This window comes from Artemia sp. Qi Xiang Cuo, chromosome 7 (assembly GCF_049724085.1).
Source record: "Artemia sp. Qi Xiang Cuo chromosome 7, ASM4972408v1, whole genome shotgun sequence".
NCBI classification, from domain to species: domain Eukaryota; kingdom Metazoa; phylum Arthropoda; class Branchiopoda; order Anostraca; family Artemiidae; genus Artemia; species Artemia sp. Qi Xiang Cuo.
Window position 1 is genome coordinate 30,266,092 of NC_142800.1, and position 24,565 is coordinate 30,290,656.

The 24,565-nt window shown below is 34.9% G+C and overlaps 1 protein-coding gene across 1 annotated transcript; it reads left to right on the forward strand.

The window, feature by feature from the left end:
• Nucleotides 1-140: 140 nt before the first annotated feature.
• On the forward strand, nucleotides 141-20,174 carry LOC148950153 (uncharacterized). The gene is made up of 4 exons (XM_089091791.1): nucleotides 141-215; nucleotides 2,361-2,481; nucleotides 10,013-10,290; nucleotides 19,166-20,174. The coding sequence occupies exons 1-4, from the start codon at nucleotides 141-143 to the stop codon at nucleotides 19,325-19,327; spliced, it is 636 nt and encodes a 211-aa protein (XP_088947917.1). The 3' UTR covers nucleotides 19,328-20,174.
• Nucleotides 20,175-24,565: the final 4,391 nt, after the last annotated feature.

Below are 24,565 nucleotides of genomic sequence, written 5' to 3' on the forward strand. Positions count from 1 at the left end.
ATAACTAGCTTTTAGGAGAAAGTATTTTTCTTTGCCAGTTTTTACTAGCTTAGCCTATCTTAATCTGGTTATCATATACTATTTGAATAAAAGCAAGATTCTTGTTTCAAAATGAATTACCTACTTCATACTTTTTAAAAATGGTCTTGTCAAGTCAAAACAGTGTTCAAATTAAAATTACCATTGTTATTGTTACTGATGCAACAATTATTGAGGTAATTACCCATAGAACCAGTGGCGGATCCAGGGGAGGGGCGAGGGGGGCGTCCCCCCTAACATAGTCTAAAGTAGTGTAATTTCTTTAATTAACTTAAGTTTGCGTTAATTAACCTTGTTTGTAACGCAAGTTTTTTGGATCAACCTATTACCCCCCCCCCCCCCCAAAAAAAAAATCGTGGATCCGCACTGCATAGAACAAGTAATTATGATAACGCATCTTCCAAAAAGAATCAAGATTTTATTTTATTTATTTTGAGATGATTTTGAGGTCACAAGAATATTTTTGATTGTCCAGACTACCCCGCATAAGGTAGTATGCTGTTAGATAATTCGCGACTACTAAATATATGTTAATCAGCTTAGGTAATATTTAAGAAAGAAGCCAAATCAGGGAAATTACACTAATTAGAAATTACATAATTAGAGTACAATGGTACTCTTAATTATTTGTAGTCACCGATCACGTTGAAAACATTGGGGAATATTGGTGTTTTATTAACCTTTATTATTAAATCAAATTATGTTAGACGTCATTGTTGTCCAACGCCAGCTCCAAAGCTTGGACACCGACTTAGGGTGTACTAAAATACAAAGTAAAAGTAACTTATGGGAAAATAAATTCAGTGTTCGGTAACTATTTCCATAAAAAATCATAAGTTCAGTAAGATTAAATTAAGAGAAATTCCACTACACAATTCATTGTCCAACACGATAGCAATGAAAGCGAAATAAATTATTATACTAACAAAGAATGTGTATTCAGTGTGATAATGCTTAATGACACTGGGACAAATAAGCTTTGGTACCTTTTGGGTTTTGAACTTAACTAGTCAAAAGGTAATTAGTAAAGTTAAAAGTTAATTAGTAAAGTTAACTAATTTCAGGATCTTCTGCACTTTCTTTACCATGCATTGCATTTTACTTATCTTTGACTTTTCTGTATAACATGAAATAATAGGTTGATGTTAAGACACTTCAGTCTGCAGTTCATAGTCAGGTAATCAAGTGTTAATTCCATGCCTTTGAAGTTCAGTTGTGCTGGTTCCATCGAATTGCCTTGGTAAAAGGTCTGCCAAGATTAGCAACTTTAATGGGTAATTAAATCTTTATAATTGGTTATTTAAAGTGCTAAGGACATCAAAATGAAACAATTTTTGCCCCTGGTCTATTCATACCCGAAAACTGGTGTCGTCTATGATTTTTCTTTTGGTTGTTACAAGATTAGGAAATTTATTTTTGTTGTGTAAGTTTGACCATTGTTGTCATTCTGAACCGTGACAAAAATAAGCATAAACTAATTTGGTAAATCTGACGATGCTTTTCGTTTGTAAAAATTCAAACATAGACAGTCTGTCGATTTTCAATTTGTTAATGACATGTTACTTCAAACTGGGTTAACACCACTAGGGTTTATACTTATCTTTTATTATTTGCCATCAGCCTATGTTACACAAACACCATCAAGTCTGGAAGATACTCATCATGGCTTATGAAGAAAGTAATCGAATTTAATGTTTTTGCTTTACTAAATAAAAATTAAGTGATAAAAGTGATATTTTCGAATATCAGTGATATACCTCTCAATTCATATTTGGTAACAAGATGCTAGGCTTATATTCTTAAATAATCTTAATAATCCAACAACTGTTTTTTCCTCAACAGATCCCAGCTATCCATGAAATAGTTTGTCTTTTGCCTCAGCAATCATGACCGGTACACTATCTTGAGCTTCACGCTGAAATATTTTTCCGCACAGTTTCTGCGGATTTTCGCTCAGGTTCAGGGTTTTTCAACTTGGCGACCGTAAATTGTTTGAATCGCGGCTCATAATTTTAAACGGTCTTGACTTGCCCGTTTTAAGGCTAGTTTGGATTTATTTTTAAGATAATCAACACATAGTTAGATTTAGTAACATAACAGTCATCCAAATTATGGTAACGATCGATCGAGATTTTTCAGATATACAGAACATACCCCGAGTCTAACCGAAAGAATAATATTAATATTTAATGTTAGGCTGGACGTTCTAGAATCACTATGTCACAGCCTGTAGAGACAGATGTTTCGTTTTGAAAAATACTACTATTAATTCATTTTTACTTTTTGGACAGTCAATCTTCATTGTTCTATTTCTAATCAAGCTCCTTCCCTTACTTTCAGAACATTATACAGAATCAATCTTTGTACCAGCCAATCGAGCAGACGTCGAAATAAATCGACATAATGGCTCTGATAGGAATATCAGAGATGCAGGACGTGCAAGTAGGTGCCCTTGCCTTGCTGCTGCTGGTAGCGTCTGCTTACATCCGCTAATACCAGTAAGTAACGATATTTCTGTTACATCCTTATTTAGTGTAGCTATATCAGAATATGTAGTCACATCTGTCAACAAATCTTCAAACTAATTTGTCAGCTTTTAAAATTTTGGTGAGGATGGAGCTCAGTTTTTATCCGCAGGAGTGTCTCTAGGAATTATTCTATAAGTTCAATAACTGTACATGTATTTATATCAAATATGTCGACAACGTGCAGCAGTGGGTTTACCAATAAGCTACGCAGACTATTTGTCTACAGTTTAAAAGTATTTGGGACCCGCTGAAGCTAACTTATTATTCATTTTAGCAAGGTTGGCAAAATAATTCATCATAAAAGGCTATGTAAACCATCTTCATCGTCGTATTGCGTTAGTTAATATCTAAAAAATAGAAAATTAATTTTATTTATTATATTTCTTTTTGAAAAACAAATTACACAATTATTGCACAAACTAGAAATAGTCAAAAACTTATAATTGTGCTAAGCCTTTTCCTTGTCTGTTTTCTTTTCTTATGCACACTAACTTCGTCTAGTATATAGGTTAATCCTGTCCTTCGACGCAGTATCTATATTTGATTGAATGTTTCAAATCGATGGCATATTACGTGCACGATCCTTTGCAATGGTTCATACACACATTGTGCTTGCAATTGAATCCTGCATCGCTGAAGAGCAACAAAAATTTATGAAAATTTGCTTGCTTGATTTTTTGTACATCAGTAAAAGACAAATTAACTTTGCCTACATAGATAACCCAAGCTTAAAATTTTAAATTGTAGGCTTTTTATTATCATGGAAAGTAGTTGAATTAGGAAAATGAGACATTCAGGAATGAAACAAGGGACTAAATTTAACACTGGTCAGTTATTTGTGAGCTTCCATCTCTGTTCATTCCTTATTTCACAAGACTTGAAAGATTGTACGGTCTTCTTCGGTCACAACCTGACAAAACGGATTTTTATGCCTAAATTTTGGTATGATTCTGCTTTTTTATCACTGTTAGGTTTTCAAAACAAAGTTTTAATAATACTAATAAAATCTTGAACTGTACTAAGATTTTTTGCTTCCGCCAGTAGCTAAAACAAAACTATTTGGTCAGAATTTGAAAACATTTTCTCATGGAAAATTGAGATTTATTAATTTCGCTTTTCGATTTTGAATAAGCAATAATTGCATGATAATTGCAGCTTTTTGAGCCTTTGGATGGGCACTCAATAGAAGCTGTTTACTTGAACAACTACGTCATTAATGGGAGAGCTTATGAAACCATTAAAAAATTTCATGCTTTGTGATTGTAATCTAAGAGATTCCATGTTATTTTTATATTTTGCGAAATTCTGAATATTTCGACTGATTACCTTTTCTTATGATTGCAATCATAGTTTGATACATGTGTTTAAAAAATCAGAATTTTTGATTGACATATTAATAATAATATTCTAATATATACATTCTTTTTTTAAAAATAAATTTAAAGGACAAAAAACCCAAAATAAACATGTCTTTCAACCCATTCGACCGACCGGGGGGGAGGGGGGCACACTTTTTTTGTTTTGGTTTTTTCGACCATTTGTGCTTGTGCCCCCCAAGGGGGACAATTCTCTTCTTACCTCGGGAGTGAGAACCTGGAGGTGGCACACTCATTGTTTTTTGATTTTTACAATGATTTTTCTTTAAATTTTATTTTGTTTAAACTAATTTTTAATTTCTTTTACATTTAACTTCTGAAATGAAAGGACAAAACACACAGAAAAGTATTGTCAGTCTTGCAAGCGTAGCCAAAACAAAACAAACCCAACTTAAACTTTATGTCAGACAACACATAAATGACAATTGACCAAAAGAGAATACAGGAAAGTACAAAGGATTTTGATAACTTTATCGAACAGATTTTCGATGGAAATGCCTATACTATTTAGAGTAACCGAGTAATCATAGTATAATCTAAACGGCAAATCGAGTGGTATGTTTAATTCTTAGTATATCATTAATCAGTTCTACATAAAACTGAGAAAACAATCCTTACTAGGGTCGCAGATCCTCCTGTGCCTTAAGAGACAACTAGGTTATTGAGCTAAGAGTGTGCAGTCTTCTCGCGTCCTGTTGTCACCGCATATCGTCCCTCTCGGACTGCAGATGTATGTTAAAAGTGCAGTGGTCTAGGTGTTGGTGTGAGGTAGGGGCTCTTGGGACGACCCGTCATCCTTAGTCCTAAGGTCTTTCGTTGGAAAACATGGAGTGTTCTCTCAATGTTCAGCTGCCTAATAAAAAAATAGATGAAGCCTTGCATAGTCTTAGCTGTATTCTACAGGCTATTTTTTTGTTCTGTCTGTTACAAGTTCGATTTTTTTTTTCGGGAGTTTGTAGAAATTATTAGTGCACACATGTTGTAAATCAGTAACTAAGGCTTTTCTCTTATCTAGTTATTTTTTTTAAGTTTATTATGATTATGTTTATTTTACATATTCTTTTTTCAATTTTTAGGAAATTTAGATTTTGAAAGAATCATTATTTTTACAATTATAAATAAAAAATTTTTACTTTTTTTTTTTCATGACGTCATGCTTAACCATCGTATTGTTTACTTGTCCACAGAAACTTTATGTCATGGCATCCAGTTAATAGAAGGAATGAGTGCTAGTAACTTGCAGGAAATGGCTGACTTGTTGAAGTTGAATAATATTTGAGGTCGTGTTCTACTTCTTTTTAGCCTTTAAGACTTAAAAAAGGGTATAAATCTGAGTTTTTGAGACTGTGAGCTGTTCAAATAACTTGTATTGCCCTGAGAAACAGAGAGGCTTCGCTTTCCGCCCATAGGAGTATCGATCAACCACTGATAAACCATAGATATGTTGTAATGCATTACAGTAACGCCTCCGCTTCTGATAAACATGTCGTCTGATTATTTTTTAATGTATTAGAAGTATATAAGTAAACATATTCATTATGAAGAAAAGTAGACAGATATGAGCTGCTTAGAATCTTAATGTACTAATTCGGTTTTTTATTTTTTCTTAGATTTTAACGTCACAGTCTCTGATCAACATAGAACTTTATTCATTCCTAATAATAAATGTCTTATTTTCAGATTACGAATCCAGTTAATATAAGCTTATTGTTTTTAAATTTATTTCTCATAAATTAATGTTAATGTCCCATAATAACTCAGAAATATTTTTGACATCCCCTATTAACAATCTTTTATATTGAGAAATAAAATTCAATAAAATTAATTATGAAATTAAAAAGCAAAATTAAAATTTCAATATAGTTAAGAATTTAAAATCCACTTTAAGTAGGCTAATTAAAAAAACTAAATTGTCAAGGAAAATAAAGATCGTTATTAAAAGCAGAAAAGAGCGCATACTACTCAAATAAGGATTAGAACTAACAAAAACGTAGAGAACGGTCGCAGTTTCTCAAATTAACTTTTGTTGCTTTCTTTAAGACGTGTCATTTTGCTGTGAACTTGTTTCTAAGCACACTTTTCTAATATTATGAAGCTAATTCTTTTTTGAAAAATTAGCACCCTGAAATTTTCTGTCCTGAAAAATGATCTAGATAGGTTCCGAGTTTGAGAAATTTTTTTTAGAGCCTGACCCCGTCTTTTCTGCCCTAGGAATGGTCGTATTGCTTTTAGTTTCTATGATTCATGCAATATTACACAAGATGACAAACTACTTTGAAAAAAATTACGATTGAATAAGGAAAGTGCTGGTTTATCGTTCTTATTTAATTAATTCAGTCTTTACCATAGTTGATGCTTGTAAGATACCTTTCAATTAGTGAAACAAGATAAATAACATGGGAGATTACTGGAAACTAGACGATAAAAATGTTTAAACATTTGTAACAGTTGACAATTGTGTCTCTTTTCTAAGATAACATTAGAGGAGCAGTCTATCCACGGCGGCCTCCAAATATTAAATGAAGAGGCGAGCGAAGATGTTACTGACAATGCAATAGAATAAGACCTTTCAGCTGCCACTGGTGACCTAGTCAATTCAGGTAAAGTTAACGATTTTATAACGAATTTTAAAAATCCCATATTGTTCAAAGTTTATTAAATATTAAACATCAACAATAAGCTCTCAAATAACAGTAGGGAGCGGCATTAAAGCTCAAAACCAATTCTTATTGTACAAGGTAGCTACTACCCCGTCAATCCCCTCCCTTTACATTAATTCTTAACTAGTATTTAACTGAAAGAATTTTAGAGTGAAAAAAACTGTAGCCAGTCAATCATTGTATGTGTTGTATTTGTTGATTATCTGGCAAAACACTTTAACTAAACAAAACTGTTTATTTACAAATTTATTGTAAACACATTTATATAAACATAACAAATTACATAAAGCCAATTATAAATTTGTAACAAACTAAACAACAAACAAAATTGTTTCTTTACAAATTTATATAAACATAACAAATTACATAAAGCCATTTATATAAAAAAGTAACAAATATAAGCAAAACAAATTTATTGTTTCAAACAAATAAACTCTTCCATTCTCCAGGTATTGTGGGACAAAATGACTTTTTGTCATGTCACCCCTCTAGTACAGCCTTCGTTCTTTAAGTATTGATGGAATAAAACTTGATTTTTAGCATAAAGAGCGGGGGTGTAGGGGTGGTAGCCCTCCTAATATACAAGATAATGTCTGTCCATTTTGTGTTTTAATGTCACTCCTTTCTTTCATTTGAGAATCCTTTTTCCTTTAATTTCTGTTCTTTTTTTAATATCTTATTCGGCGTAATATAAATATGAACGGAGCTCTCGTCCCAACTGTACCTGGGTTTTACGCTGAAGCTTAGTTCTTGCATAACATTGCTTCGAATATGAAAATGACCCTGAAAGGATGACCCCTTAAGATCCATTTGGGGGGGCCTTAAATGCTAAAAGCGCGGCTCCTGGTAAACTCCTCCCCCCCCCCTCTTCGGAATTTGCAAAGTTAAGCGTATGAAACGACTTTATAACAAGAAACCGACACTAAGCAATTGCGAAAAAAAGAATGTCTAATCAGCATAAATAGATTTACACAAAAGCTATCCTACAATACTCTTCAGTTTTGAAGGTGCTACATGCTCATCTTGAGGAGTCTCCCAAGAAACCGAATATTAAATGTAATCTTTTACTTCATGCTAACAATATGTTTACGATAGTAACAGAGCTATTCTCCCCTTAGCATCCATGTTAAATATATAGTCCAAATATAGTATTTCAAAAAAGAGGTTTATAGAGGTGGAATCCCTCTCCACATTGATTAACAGGACCTCTCGCGAAAATTTGGACCTCTCAGTGTATTTTTGATAGTTCAGGCAACGCTTTAAACTAGCTTCAACTAGTCCGTGCGTATTTTGAGAAGTTTTCTCAGTCGCCTAATAGTATCATGTTGGTGAAATTTCTACATCAACCTAAAAATATTTTTGCAATAAACGGGAACCATTTTCCCTTAGTATGTAAATTAAAAACTTAGTTTAAATATATTGTTGACCATTCAAAATAAGGGGTCCTCGAGGCTGAATCCCTTCATCACATTGATTGGAAGGGCTGCTCACAAAAAGGTGGGGAATTTGACCCAAAAAATCGCATTTTTGGGTTCGAGAACGCTCACTTCCTAAAAAAAAGCCTAAGTGATCTTCCTCATCACCCTAATAACAAGTGTGCAGCAAAGCAATGCTGCATAACCGTAAGCAACACTATATACGTTCTATATTAAAGGGCCTACATTAAGGATGAATGCGGTACCATGTGACGGTGTGAGCTCTGATCCTGGGAGAATATTTATATACCTTTAGTTCGAAGCCAATAAGCTATCTCAGAATTTCCGCTCGATAGCATTTTGACCCTGTTAATTTCTGTTTGGCAGCACAGAATGGCAGCAATCGTCACTTTTTGTCAGTTTGATCTGAAACTTGTAGACTGTATATATATCTTGTCAATAATCCTAAGCCGTTTGGCCATCTTTTAAGCGTTTACTCGATAACATTTTGGTTCTGTTCGGGCCAAACATTTTGATTTGCAGCACAGAATTACAGAAATCGACACTTTACTGTGCTTAGAAGTTTCCTGGTAAAGAAAATCAGCACAAAAATTTTGTGGGTTTTCGAATTGTTTTATCAGGAAGCAGAAACTAAGTGTATTATGGCCCCTCCTCTCCCTTTCCCAATCATCTTTTTTTCTTTGCACAAAGAAAGGCATTTTGCACCTTGGTGAAGTGGAATCACGCAATGGTTCTCAGTCCATACTTTCGGAGGCATAAAATCTTGCTCCCTCCAACTTCCCCTATTCATTCTATTGACGACTTATTACCAGAAAAATTGTCATGTTGCATCTTGTTTGAACCAGAATTACAAAAAGATTTTCAGTTTGTACTTATAGAGAACCAAAGTGGTTTAGAGGGCTTCTAATTTCTTCCCGCTCCTCCCACCGCTGACTTTTTGGAAACAAGCACGCATATTACATCTTGTTTGAGACGCAAAAATAGAATGATTTTTAATATGAATGACTGGAGGAACAAAGTGGGGCCACGCCTCTTCAAAAATGTCCAATTCCGCCCTTCTGTCACGTTTGTAGTTTGAGGGTGTTTATGCTTTTAAAGCCAGAATCAAACAAGGGTTGCAAAATCAGTATGATTGGAGGCAAGATGCAGGGCTGTTGACACTCCAACATACCCTCACCCTTTTCCCAAAAAATTCCCTCTCCGTGGTCGCAAACAATTTAGGTGACTCAGATAGAGAAGTAATATCAAGCATTTTCCGGAAGTTGTTGCCCAGAATTTGATGCCCTTATTGCTTAAGTTTAGCCATCTTAGAAGACAGTAACAATATTTGTTGTCATTGTCGGTGCAAAGGGTGACAAAAGAGTGCATGTTCCCTTTTTTCAAGGCTACGGCCCGATACAAAATGTCTTCTGGGGTTAGGATAGCTTTTTCGTTCGTAAATACCAAATTTATAAATAAATCATCCATTCTAAATGGGAGTTTTAGATCATGAAAGAGGCAAAGCTTTCATGGAAGACGTGTCTGTCTCTAGCTTTTCCTCTTTTACCTAGTATGACTGGATATAAGTTACCAGTCCCTTGGTGTAACTAGAATGCTATTCTTAAGATGGTTCAAACTATTGCCGGGAGAATGTGGTCCAGCTTAACTTTTCTACTGTGTAGAGAAAAGAGCTTATTGCATAATGATTATTACTTGAAGATCTATATTTTTAACGACAGAAAAATGTCGATTTGGAGTTTGGAATTAAATAGCAATTTTGAAGTAAAAAACATTGATAATGTAAATGTGTTACGCTTTTTCAAACAAACTTGCCGACATTTTCATGAAATAAAACCAGTTTAAAAGAAAAGCTACCCCGCGGGATTCGTGCCTTCTGCCCTTTTCTTGCTGTGCCGCCATGTACCACATCTTTATTCAAGGAGTTTATTCCTACTGAATGCGAAACGTCAAGTGGAATATTGTTCGTTTTTCAGATGAAACCGGTGTTCTATTCTTACAAACCAATCCAGTTGTATCCAGTGCTGGAGCCGTTAGTGATCTTGGCTCTTCAACGACGAGTCTAGTTACTCCTACGAACTCTGCCCGCAACAGAACTGTAACTGAAGTTATTTGGCAAGATTCAGTTTCACATCAAAATTTGTCTCGAGCGGCGTCGCAAAAGAGTGTCATTGATGCTGTACCAATGATGACACCCGGCAAGTCCATAAATTCCTGGACGCATGATCGCTTAACAAGAAGACCTCTATCACAGGTATTTTGAAGTTAATTTAGTTGAACTACGGAAAAATCCCCGCACTCAAGGGAATATCTCAAACGAATACTTTTATTGAGATACCTTCAAACACTTTTCTTTGCTTCATTTAGCTGAATTGGAAAAAGATACTGTGTTTTCATGGGCTTTCTCACTGGAGATTGATTTCAATTGCACATTCTGTGAAAGATTACACAAGTTTTTCTTTAAGTTAAATTTGTTTTACTGATAAAGCGTTACTAAACAATATGTATTTAGAGGAAAATAACTTCTTCTCAACTAAATGTTCCGACCTGCCCATGAACTTGGTCAAACAAATTGTTCTAGTGGAGTGCCAGGAATAAAGTTTCCTAAGACTGGTTATAAATATGAATTAACTACAAAACCAGTGCTAATAATACAAATCAATGCATACACCTTTCCTTGTCGAGCTGCTACTGGAGTCACCATAATAAGAAAAAAAAAACACGAAAATTTCATAATACTACGTCCTCCATACACTTTCATCAACCACAAATAAAGATTCAAATAGTAAGTAGGAAATCATAATTAGAATGCATTTTCTCTTAAAATTCATTTCTAAATTCTGCAAACCTTTTTACTTCATTAATTTTGTTACCATTACTGTTCTGTAGTTTTATTCGTTGAAAAATAAAAGAGAACTTAGGCCTCGTAGGAATCACAATTGGAGCTGACAGCTCGTTCTTTACGCCTGTATCATAATTTCTGCAATCATATCTGACCTAAAACATGTCTAGGAAGCATAAAAGTAAATTATTTTTGTTGTTTGTTATATGCGCTAGGATTCAAAGTATGTATTCTTTGTTTCCTTCCTTTTTTGTAATTATGTCTTAGAGTTATCCGCCCCCCCAACCTTGTAAATGCTTAAAGATGATACTATCATGAAAAAACACTGATCAAAAGATTTTAAATGCTGTTTATTTTCGAAATTTCACTTTTCTTATCGAGTAGCCTATTCCTATAAAAGCGGAACAAAAAAGCACTTCTTCCCATTCTTACTGAATTGATGTTACACCTGTATGTATTTTATTGTGTAAATTATTTTGATGGTATATCCTACTGTCTTATTAATTAATTTAACCGCTTTAATCAAAGAGCCTACAGTAGTGACTTGTTTTCTGTTTTGATGCCAATTTGTTCGCTATTTTTCAAGTTTTTATATACAATATTAATGTGAATTCTGAGGTATATATTAATAAACATCGTCAATCAAGAGTGAGTATGAAACACATTTACAATTTCGAACTTTCTGGGTTTCCTTAATTTTGTCTTAGTACGAATTATTGTATTAATTTTTGCTGGTGACTGAGAAATACTAATTTTTTCATGATTATAAAGTTTGTGTCGAATCAATATAATTTGCCTATACATTGTACTCTGTTCTATAGTAATGCCAAGAGACAGGTTGTATCCTAAACTGCCAAGACAAAATCACTACTTGCTATTCAATCAGGCCGAGATCCTCACTAAACAAGTAAGATATAGTTACCTTTACCTTACTATTTCAAACTTTTCGTTTTGACAAACAATTGAAATTTTAAGCTAAGTCATGGCAGAGTAAGGGTAACTCATAACAAAAGAAGATAAGGCATGAAAAATTATTCTTGTGAATATTCATAGAAGATGCAATGACAAATTTTTTTAGTGTGAACCGGATAGTGTAAATCATATTAGTGTGCATGGTATAGCAGTGGCGTTAGTTGGGGTGGTGTAGAGTATATTGCCCCCTATTTTTTGTGGTCTTTTCATTGAGAATCCCTTTTTTGGTTTTGTCATTAAAGAGAATTAAAAAAAGGACAATTTTGCCCCTCTCCCCTTTAAATTTTCGTGAATTGACGTCACTGTCAATTTCTGGGTAATTTGACGTCTATCACATTTAATGAAAACAAATATTTTGCTTGTAATTTTAAGATATTTCTACGTGACTATTGATATTCTATCAAGGGACAATTTTTTATTGAAACCTCCCCTGTCCTAAGCCTGACAGGTCTGTTTCAAGAAAACGTATCCTTTGGTAATGAGCGTTTCATTGAAGCTGGCTGTATCTTCTTAAGGTACGTCACATTTTGTTGTTGATCCGTGAAATATGTTTTTTTTTTATATATAATTATTAAGAGATTAGCTCCATTGTTGCTCAACATTTTTAATTTAAATAGAAAAAGTTGAATCCCACAAACAACTGAATTTGTCTTTCAGGCTACGCATGGTACAATGAATAAATATATATTTGCTTTGTGTCGCTCTGTTCTTGATATATGATAAGATCTGCTTCTATTATGCTCTTCTTACTATTCGAAAAAATTTACGCCCCCCCCCCCCTTTTACGAAATAGATACTGGGCTCATGGCAAATGCTAAGTACTTGTGGAGCGTGGTCAAAAATGCAAATTGTTGAAAGTATATTTCAAGCCTGCCAAATTGGATCACTTTTAATGAGCGCGACCCGAAACAAGCAATATTTCTTCAAGAAATTGTTTGGGTAGAACAACTGAATCATGTGGTTCTAGGAATTTACCCCCCCCCCCCCCCGGAAAATACACCCCGCGGAAAATATTCCCCGGAAAATATCCCCCCGTGGAAAATAAGGTTTCCCAAATTTGAGAATTTTATTTTTTTTTATTTAAGTTTTATTTAAGGCACAAATAACATAAACTTTGATGAGCGATCATCATAAAACACTTCAATGAAACACTACATCAACCCAATAATAGTACTTAATACTTGGAAAACGGTCATTGAAAAAAAAAACACATAACACTTGGAAAAAAACACTTAAATGAAACATTACATTTACTTTATACAGTTTTTTTTTTTTTTTTTTTTTTTAGTTAACAAAATTTCCAGACAACTCGATATTCTTCTGTAATTTTTTAGTGACCATACCTAGAAAGAATTGTTTTCTGACTTTAAACTGTCCAAATACTTAACCCCGCCCCTTATGTGCAAATATATAGCTCAAATGTAGAAGTTGTTGTAGAAGATGCAAAGACAGTATCATCTCCTAAAGAGGCAAACAATGTTCATACTCAAGGTATTAGTCAGTCCCCCCCATCCCTTACCTAAGTTTACTTCAACATCCTGCCCCCCAAAAGATTCATCCGAAAGTTGCCACGAATGGCAAAGACTTGCAACTTATCTCACAATCAGTCACTTAATTGAGGTTAGTAATGAACCTGAGGAAACCAAAAATATTCTCAAAAAGAAAGCTATCACCAAACTCCTAGGTGATGACATCTTGCAAACAGCTATAGCTCAACTATCTTCCATCAAAAAGGACATAGATTCCACATCGAAGCTAGTTAAGCCCATTGACTCAACTGCAAATCAAATCGGTGCCATTGCCCTAGTCAAAGGCAAGAAATCTAAGAAAAAACGACAAACTTTCCATCCCAGTCTAAAATTACCACCAATGATAATTCGTTGGCTGAAAAAGAATTTCAATATTCAAATCAAGCAAATGTTGAAACTCTAACCACAATGGATATTTAAATGTGTACTATGCAGGATTTTACGTTTCTCACGAAAGTATCACTGTGCAATAATGTTGTTTTTAACTATTACGATGACCAAAATAATTTGTGCAACAACCCCTTAGCTAGCCCTGATAGCCCTTTTAGCCATATAAACTGTGAATGTCTCGACACTTTTGATTTTGTAAAAAATGTAAAACCTAAGCTAATGGAAGAGACCAAACTTAATATAATCTGCTTTAGCATCAGAAGCATAAGAGATAAGTGGACTAATTTTAAAGATTAAATTTTAATTAACGGTTACTGCCCTTTCGACGTAATTGGAATAACGGAGACATGGCTTTCAGAAATTGGTGATACCAATGAATTTTCCCTCCCTAGCTTTCGAGCTATTAATATTGAAAGAAAATTAACCAAGTCCTCTGGTGGTATTTCTCTTTCCATCCGGTCAAGTCTAAAATTCACCAGGCTATTACACTGTGAATCCTTATTCTCGCAACCTATAAATAATAGATGCATTTATTCAATAATTGTTAATATAAGTGTTGACGAACCACCCTCATTTCCGACACCTTTCTTTTGTAATCTTTTCGACGACTTTTCTAGTTTTATTAATTTACCACAAAAGAAGGCAATAGTTTTTGGGGACTTCAATTGTAATTTACTAAATGTTAACAATAATAATGATTGTGAAACCTCCTTTGAAACATTTACCTCAAGTGGTCTTCTTCCTACAATCCTCTTTCCTACTAGAGTTGATCCTATCAGGTCTACCGCTACTGTAATTGATAACATTTTTGTATCCACTTCTCTGGGAAACCACTTGTCCTCCTAAATAATATTCTCTGACCTGTCAGACCACTTTCCAATCTATCTCTCCCTACCATTCCAACCAGCTACTAAACACCCTAGAACTAATACCCCTACGTCTAATAGAATATATAATATTGTGAATATGAACCTGTTCACGGATCGTTTGAAATCTTTTGACTGGTCCAAGGTTTTGGATTGTCAGCATGTTAATTCAGCCACAAATGGTTTTACACAGGGACTGAGTGATCTTATCAGTTCAACCTTTCCAGTCTGTAAATCAAACCGAAAAACTACCTATATACACCCCTGGCTGTCCAATAGCCTGATAATCTCTTCATATTGTAAAAATGACCTATATAAGTTAGCTTGCAAAACCAGTAGCGTTATTGACCTAACTAATTATAAAAAATACAAAAACTTATATACCAAACTCATCCGTGAAGCAAAAAAAAATCATTATTATTCAAAAATCACTCACTGCAAAGGGAACTTGCAAAAAATTTGGTCAACAATAAATGAAATTCTTTCAAAAAAAAAAGAATTCTAGATCTATGCCTAATTAACCTTAAGGACATCAGTGGCAGAATAATTGACCCAATTTCAGTACCGGATGCTTTTAATAATTATTTCACCAATATTCCAAATGCTAACTCCTGTTCCCCCTCTGAGTCAGTACACCCTAGCAAGAATCCCAGATCCATGTTTTTCTCACCAACTGATAGTAATGAGGTGCTTCAAGTTATCGAATCTCTCTCTAATAGTAGTACACCTGACTTCCTTGGGATAAGTAATAAGCTTCTTAGAACTGCATCTTCCTATATTTGTGAACCCATTGTGCATATAGCAAACCTGTCTATGAACAATGGAGCCTTCCCAGAAATATTTAAATCAGCAATTGTTATCCCGATTCATAAAAAAGTCGATCCGTCTGAGATAAGTAATTATCGTCCAATCTCACTTCTTCCAATTGTATCCAAAGTGCTCGGAAATTATCTTCCGATGTGTTTCTTCCTTTTTATTTGGGATTAATCCTTCAGATTCGTTGATTTCTTCTCATCAATATGGCTTTCGTTCCAAATTTTCAACTGCTCATGCACTAATCGACGCCACACAGTTTATCCGTTCCCAACTTGACATTAAAAATACAGTAATGGGCTTATTTCTGGATTTTTCTAAGGCCTTTGACATGGTTGATCACAGTGTTTTATTAAGTAAACTCAAGAACATAGGGATTCGTGGAATTCCTTTCTCATGGTTCGGCTCTTATCTCTCTTGTAGAGTATAGAGTGTGAGTCTTGGCGGCATGACTTTGCATCTCCTACCTGTCCGGAGGGGCGTCCCGCTGAGCTCTGTTCTTTGTCCAATATTTTTTCTCCTTTATAATAATGATTTGATCACAGACCTGGGTCCATCAGTGCACCCAGCACTCTTTTCTGACGATAGCAACTTTTTCATCACCGGCCCTAATTTACCATCCGTCGTCACCTCTGCTCAAATCCTTCTGAATAGAGTACAGGAATGGTCTCTCGTTAACTGCACGACCATTAACAGCAAGAAAAGTCAGGTTGTATTATTTCGAACCCCTTACAAAAAAAAATGAAGCTCAGCAAGCACTCTGCCTAAAATATTCCACCAATCTCCTCCCACAGGTCGAAGTTGCCAAGTTTTTTGGTGTCCACATAGACTCCTCTCTATCATTTGCAACTCATGTATCCTACATCAGAGCCATAATCTTGCGACAGGTAAGTATGATTAATCGTGTGAATAATTTTCTTCCCCCTGATATCCTTATCACCCTTTATTAGCGCCAGATTTCAGCACGTTACGGACTCGAGGACCCCTTCGTCGTGGTCGCGACCAGGAGGGAAAAGTTCCTGAAATCTTTAGACCCAACGTATAGTATGTTTGAAGCTATAGTCAGTAATGTGTAATGGTTGTCTTTTTATGTAAATAGTTTCGCCATTGGTTTTTTTTTTTTTTTTTTTTTTTTAGTTATTGAAGTATTAATTTAAGTTGTTCGTTTGTTCGATGTTTTTTGTTGTTTTCTTTTCATTTTTTCTCTACTCCATTTTTACTTTTTGTATTGCTAAAGATGGGTAATAAAAACCATTCATTCATTCATTACTCTTTTATTTACCCATACATCTCATACTGTGGATCTGTTTTGGGCAACACTTATCCTTCAGTTACTAATAAATTAAAATCTGCCCAAAACCGTGCCGTCAAAGCGGTTTTTCGACTACTCCGACTATATCCCACACAGGACTTGTACTACGATTTTGGTATTATTTCTTTTGAACAAATCATTAAAAAATTAAATCTATCCCTTGCATACTCCGCTTACCATAAAAACCTCCCCCCCCCCCCCCCAATTATTATCTTATTTTAATTGCAATAATTCTGAAGGCCTATGTCTCCGTTCATTCAACCGTTCCTTCGTTGTACCAAAGTATGTCTCCAGTTTCGCCCAGCGATCCTCCATTTATAAATCTATAATTCAATGAAATATAATACCCTCCAGTATCGAGCTATCCACAAGTTTTCGCACGCTGTATAATAATGTTACTAAACTTTGATATTATAAATCTCTAAATTTTTAATAAATTTGCTTTAATTTACCCGTGTTTTCTCTTTTTTTCTGTTTTTTCTTCTTTTTTTTCTCTTGTTCATTTTCAATTTTTCTGTTGTTATGGTCCTCAACAATTTCGCTTCCAGGATCCATATTATTATTGGTGTTATGTTTCATCTTTTTTTTATTTCAATAAATTGAATTAAATTGAAAATTGAAATAAATTATATACGGTATTTCCCATATATTCTGTCACTTGTCTTTGTCTTGTCTCGCGCTAAGCTGAAAAAACTAACGAAGAAACCGGTTTGTTCTTGAGTTTTACACAGCGAAAACTTGAGTGAGTTGTATATAATACACAAGTACCAAAACTCCTTTCCCCTACGGAAATTAAAAAAAAAACTCAAATAAAGTTCTAAAATTTTTAAAGGCTTCTTTTCCACATGGGGGGGGGGGGGTATTTATGGGGGAGTAAAGTAATTGGACAGTTGGAAGTCAGAAAACAATTCTTTATAGGTATATGGCCACTAAAAAATTACAGAAGAATAGCGAGGTATCTGTAAATTTTGTTAACTAAAAAAAATAAAAAAAATCCAATTGTAAAGTATATGTAGTTTTTAACTTAAGGGTTTTTTCAAAGCGTTAAGTGTTTTTTTTTCACTGACCGTTTTCCAAGTATTAAGTGCTATTATTAGGTTAATGTTATGTTTCATTTATGTGTCTTATGATGATCGCTGATCAAAGTTTGTTATCTGTGCCTTTCATTTATGTTATTTTACTATGTTTATGGCCGTATATTTGGCTTTAAAATACACTTCTCTATCTATCTGTCTAATATGCAGAATACTTTTACCAAAAAAAATTTGCATGCAGACCCGCTAAACTTCACCCCCCCCCCCCTAATATGCAAATCTATAGCCCAAATTATTTATAAAGTAGCGAAGAAAATAACGAAAAAACTGGGGAGTTCTCGAATTTTTCACAGCGTAAACTTGAGTGAGTGGCGCATAATAGAAAAGTACCAAAATTCCGTCCCCCCTAAGGAAATAAAAAAAATTCAAATAAACATCTCAATTTTTGATAGCCCTATTTTCCACGAGGGGGGGGGGTATTTTCCGGGGGGTAAACGCCGGCCACGGAATAATGCCATTAATTTATTCTAAATCAGAACCATGCTGCAACACGATTTTGAATGCTGATATTTACTGTGACTCGATCTTGAAACCTGATTTTGGAGGAAATGCATTTAATGTACTTACTTCTAATTGTTATAAAGGGTATAAATTTATGGAATAATTTGGATAATGATATGAAGAAACTTGAAAATTTTAGTTGTTTTAAAGCAAAATTGAAAGAAAAATTATTAAGTAAGTATGAATTCTAGTTTTGTTTCTTTTGGAGGTGACTTGATTTGATTTAATTTAAATTAAGTTGTAATTGCTTGTTGGTTTGTGAGTGCGACCCCACAACATGAATATGGTATGTAGTTGCTGTCCCTGTACTATTATTATTATTCTTTATTTATTTTTTTTCTTTCTTTTCTTTTCTCTCTTTTTATCTTTCTTTCTTATCATGGTGTATTTGAATTATGTTACATGTATGTATTATTTTTTTTTTTAACTGTTTCACCCCACGTCAACCGTTTGGTTTTGGGTGAATCATATTGATTTTTGTATTTAAACTTTTTGTTAATTAAATATATCACTATCACTATCACTAATCAACAAACAGATTTAAAAAAACAAGACACAAGACAAATGTTGCAAAATATTTTATCAATATTCTTTATAATAAGTTTTTTACCAAAGTTAAATAGTTAAACGAAGTTCCCGTTATTTTTGCTACGCTTTTCTGTAGGACGAAGGAGACTTACCGTCTTAGTTCCATCCGTAATTACGCTACCGTAATTACGAATGAAATAAACGTGTTTATTGTACACGATGAATATATGTTTATATTATAATTGTGTTTACCTCCTACTGTCTCTATTGTAACTATCTTAGGAGATTGTTGTGCTTCGTGACTACCATGAAGACGATATCATGGAGACAGGAAGATTTAGCCCAAGTGAAGAACGCCAACCCCTTGTCAGTAGTGGCGCCTCAACCCAGGTTGCAGCTCATTACATCCACGAGAGAAGAAGAAGCACAAAAAGTAATCACTAAGTGAATAACTGAAATTTTTCGTGTGCTTTGTTTGTTTTCCTATCTGAAAAATTTGATTTCTCGATACCACTAGGCAAGGGCGCCCTCGTGATTTTTTGATAGGGGTAGCAAACCCACGGAGAATTTTTCCTAATAACGAAGGAGTTTAAAAATTTATTTTTCAGGAAACAGTTATTTTTTAAAATATTGAAAATGCTTCTAATTTTTGGTGTTTTGGATGGAGAAGCTTCCTTCTTTGGTCCCCTTTGTGGATGCTGATTTTTAGCACTACTAAATACTTCAGCTACCCATTTTTAAAACCAAATTATCTATTTAGTTTTTGACGTATATGGAATAGAGTATAATTTATTTCAAACATCGTTACCTTATACTGTAAAGTACACAAAGGAATGTTAAAACCTAGTCTATAAAACATTGTACTTAGCTGGTCGTACGTCATCTTTCAAAGTGATTTGATTGATGTTAAGTATGTGATATTATTATTGCAAGGGGATTGCAAGGGACATTGTTGTTAGTGTCAGTTGATATCTGGGCTTTTTTATCCAACGATGTTTGCACACTCTCAGTATTCATTATATAAAGAATGATACTTTGGAGTCGTTTTCTCTTCTTGTGTAGCTTTTTCTTGGTGACGTTAAGAAGCAAATAGCATATTTGGCAAGAATTGTACGTAATCTTTTGTTAATTTTTTTTAAGTGATGATTGAACGTCACATTCAGTAAGCATATATAAAAAAAAAAACTATGAAACTACTTCTTTTTTTTCTATTCCAACTTCTTCATTTTTATAAAAGTGAAAAGGTAAAAAGCCGGATAGCGTTACTAACTTGATAATAAAATAAGTAATAAAGAAAGATTTGGCCTGATTTATGGAAACAGGAGTCATAGGCCAGTAAAAGTACGGTTTGACCGGGACAAAATTGCAACAAAAGGTTTTTTTACACCAAAATTTTCAGAAAAAATCGCTGAACATCGTATCGAAAATCTGCTCCAACCTCCCACCGGGACAACCTTCTGGGGTGGCTTTAAGGGATTGTTAGGGGGCGAAAAATTAGGTATTTACATTTTTGACATTTAGGAAGCTTTTTTTACACTAAAATGTTCAGAAAAAATTACTGAACAACATATCCAAAATCCGCTAAAATCTCCCTTCGGGAAAACTCTCTGGGGCTGCTTAAAGGGGGGTGAAAAATCCTTCTTTCGATTTTCGTTATTTTGGTACGTTCGGAGACTCGATTCTGGTATAAATCAACTCGCTGAAACCGAAAATGATATCACTTTTATTGTAACACTTCTCTAACTTATATTAAACTACAAAAAAAAGATTTTAATAACTCAATTGCCAAAATAAAGGAAAGTAGCTTTTCTTCCGAAGTTTTACAGAAAGATCAGTTCAATGGACGCCTGAAATACTTCGAACAGCCTGCGAAAAGCAATAGAGGAGAATATAGAGCTTAAAGGAGCAGAGAAGTACCTCACTCATTTTTGCTTCGCTAGTCGTCGGGAACCTGGTTATCTGATGAGAATCAAATTTGTGAAAACTAGACTTTAGAAAAAGAGAGACTAAGCATAGACGCATAGAAACTTGAATATTCTAGTCTATACGGCTCATTAAAGACTAGGTACAGTTAGGTTTCGAAAACACAGGCTGCACAGCGCACACAACAGGATCGCCATCTATCTTCAAAAGTACCTGACTGTTATATCAGCTAGTTTGGCAGACACATTATTATGAGTAAGTAGACTTGATTGACTTGATATGTTGCGGGAACTGGGATCTGTATTTGGATAGCCTTAAACAGATGCTTCCGTATTTTGCGGCAGCAGGGCACAACCTCTAAGCGAGGTCCGCTCGTCTTCATATCCAGGCTACGGTTGACCTGCAAGAAAACAATCCAGAGCTTTACTCAATTTCAAAATCGGTCGGTTTGTTATAAGAAGAAGTGATCGGTACTGGGCTGGATTGTCACCGGATCTAGTCATTGAGCAAGCTCTAATGCGCAGTTTGAAGACAACAGGTGGACTAACTCGTGGACGGGGGATCACAAAAACTGAGCGTCTAATATGGGCTTTTTCGATGCCGACCTGTGCTGAAGTAAATGCCTCAATGCAAGGTCTGATTAGCCTGAGTTACTCAACAAGTGATCAACACGTCCAGTGGTGGACGTGTCAGTTACTCAACAAGTGATCATTGAACGCTCCAGTGGCGGATGAAGAGAGATACTGATGACACGGAGGCGGTCCTAGACTTTTTGCGAACCCTGATTCCGTTCAGAGAACACGGAGGGCTCCTCAACGTCGTTACCGCGTAACTGCATCAGCTAATGTAGATGCGGACAAAGCGAAAGAAGTTGGAGCCCGAATTCCAGACGAAATGACTGGGAAGGAAGTTGGAGCCCGAATTCCAGACGAAATGATTGGGAAGGCAGCTGATTCATTTTCGTTCCGGAAGAAAGACAAGGCTGTTACAATGGCATCCAACTCAGTTGTTAACATCGATGGTGAACTGGTTCATGTAGATTAAGGGCTTCTGTTCCAGTGTTTAGCTACGGTGGTGAAACGGGAAGAATCCGATCTTCGAGAGGTTTTGTCGCATGAGCTCTGTACGTATCCCCTATCCTATTTTGGATCCTATGAAGTTCAGCGTCCAGCTGACAAACCATCTCTGTCAAACACAATTTGAAAGGCGCCAGGGGACCATTCGGATGAGCGCTGAGACTCGTGCCACTATGTCGTTGATGGCGGCTGGCTGCTCCAGAAATTGACTTGGCAACCCAACTCTACATTTGACTTCATTTGCGAAAGTTACGTCAAGTATGTCACCACTAGATTTGGAAAAGCTTCGGTAGTTTTTGATGGATATGGCAATGGTACTTCGACGAAAGGTATGGCTCACCTCAAACGTTCCAGGGGTAAACAGTGCCCAGTGGTAGAATTCACTGGTACAACAAAGCTAACAAGAAAGAAAGAAGAGGTCTTGCAAAACTGCACAAACAAGCAGCGGATAACTCTAGCGATAGGAGAAAAATTGTCCTCTGCAGGTTGTTCGGCACAAAATGCCTCTGCTGATGCGGATGTCCTGATTGTAACCACAGCCATTCATAATGCAAGAACTCAGTTGACGTGTCTCATCGGCAACGACACTGACCTCCTTATCCTTCTCCTCTATCATGTCACTGCCACCTACAAAGGCATATATTTCAGATCCGAGGCGAAAGCTTCAAACGAACATAAGCTATGGAATATTTGCTCCATCAAAGAAAAACTAAGGGACATGTGTGGTGCAATTCTATTTCTGCACGCTTTCCTAGGCTGTGAAACCACATCGAGATTACAAGGAATTGGTAAATCTGTCAGACTGTGATTGTACCGGTCCGATCCGTCTTTCCGTGGGGCCGCCAAGGTTTTTATAGACTCGAACGCTAAGAAGGACGATCTCATTTTAGCAGGTGAACTAGCTCTTTTGAAAATTTATAAAGGAAATCATGGAGAAACTCTCTGGTTCTTGAGACTTCGTCTGTTTTTGGCCAAGCTCGCTTCTTCTTCCGCAGTTGTCTGTCCTGATCGGATGCCTCCCACACCCTCAACTGAGAAGTTCCATTCTTTTCGTGTGTATTTGCAGGTAATGGAATGGAAAAGTGAGGCTACTGCGATGAAACCGAAAAACTGGGGATGGCGACTCTCTGCTGATAATTACATCCCAATAATGACGGAGAAGAAACCAGCTCCCAAAAGTCTTCTTCAAATTATTCACTAATCAAGTAATTGGGAAATATACAATAAAATCTATTTTCTCAAAGCGATTGCAATATCTTACTTAGTATTGTAGTTTCTATAGCTATAGCCCAGAAAAATCCTAGTCTAGTTAAAAAATTACAGTGCTAAATAAGAGATTGCAATCGGATTGAAAAAATAGATTTTGTTGTATATTTAATAGCCGTATAAAATTAACCCACAGTCATTAAGTAGGATTGAACCTTTGTATTAAGGAAATTATTACTAAATTTTTTTCCTCTTTCCTTTTAGCTCTTGTAAACAGAATTATGGGCTAGGAAAAAAAAGAGAGAGAGGTCATGATGCTGACAAAGAAGAATCAACTAAGCTGAATTGACAGACAAATTTTTTATCTTTTTTAAATGAGAGTAGAATTTTTAAATGAGGTAGATTTCTATTTCATTTATATACCTTTCCTATATAAAATATAAAGGATATATGCCACATACTGTAACAAAATAGCAAAGAAAAGATCTAGTTTTGCTTCTGCAAACAAGTTTTCAAAAAGTTCTACGGCCGTTCTTCAAAAAAAAATTTGAGCCGTTTGAACACAGAGGTGTGTTTCCACCATCCTAAAAATTGCTCAAAATTGTCGGCAACCATTTGAAATGCATGGAAACGTAATGTTATCCTATAAACTTTTTGATCAACTATTCGTAGAAAAATATGGCTTGTTTAAAATAGAACCACTGAAATATAAGCAAGATTTGAAACAACATTTATAAGTTCAAAACAAGTGTAAAAATTAAGAACAAGGCAGTTCGATTATTGTATTAATGAAGAAATTTAGCAAATCAGCTTTGGTAAGTATAGACTTTTGTAAATATACTGGGATTTTCTTTTAATTTAATGGCCATTTTTTCAATAACAATCTTCAGTAGTTTTCACGACCTATGTTCGCTAGTAAAAACAATTACGTGACAACTGTTTGGTATGACCGCAGGAGCTCAGATTGAGCCTTTCTGGACCTTTAGGAAGAAAACTAGATTTATATTTAAATTGTAAATGAAAACATGGTTGATGTTAATTTTTTTCGTTATTATTACCAGTTCAGGGAGGCAACACTCCGTTTCTGAAAACGTTTGTAATTTGAACAAAACCCGGAAAGAGTTAGCGTTCCTGTTCGTGCAGTATTTGTTGTTTTAATTCACTTTTCTCCTTTTTTTAAATCTTGACTTTATATTTTATACTAAATATTCATTTACTTTTGATTTTGCCTTCTTTTGTCTTCACTTTATACCATTTTTCCAAAAGTTTTCTTTTCAAATCCAACACACTAAAGGCGGTCAACATTAGTCATCGTATTCCTAGTTTTATTCGTCTTAAAATTCACTAGTTCTTTAGTCCTAGTTTTGTTTATTTGCGAACTTATTGCATCAACCTGAGACCTAGGGTTAGTGTTCCCCCGATGTTCAGTCTGGCGACAAAAATGAAGCTATAATACAAAAAAAAAACTTAATCTTAT

Bases quoted from the DNA above. Each gene is read 5' to 3' on its own strand.
- LOC148950153 (XM_089091791.1), top strand. From the start codon at position 141: ATGGTCTTGTCAAGTCAAAACAGTGTTCAAATTAAAATTACCATTGTT. The intron at 216-2,360 runs GTAATTACCCAT...TTTCTAATCAAG, and splicing joins CTGATGCAACAATTATTGAG to CTCCTTCCCTTACTTTCAGA. The intron at 2,482-10,012 runs GTAGGTGCCCTT...TTCGTTTTTCAG, and splicing joins CAGAGATGCAGGACGTGCAA to ATGAAACCGGTGTTCTATTC.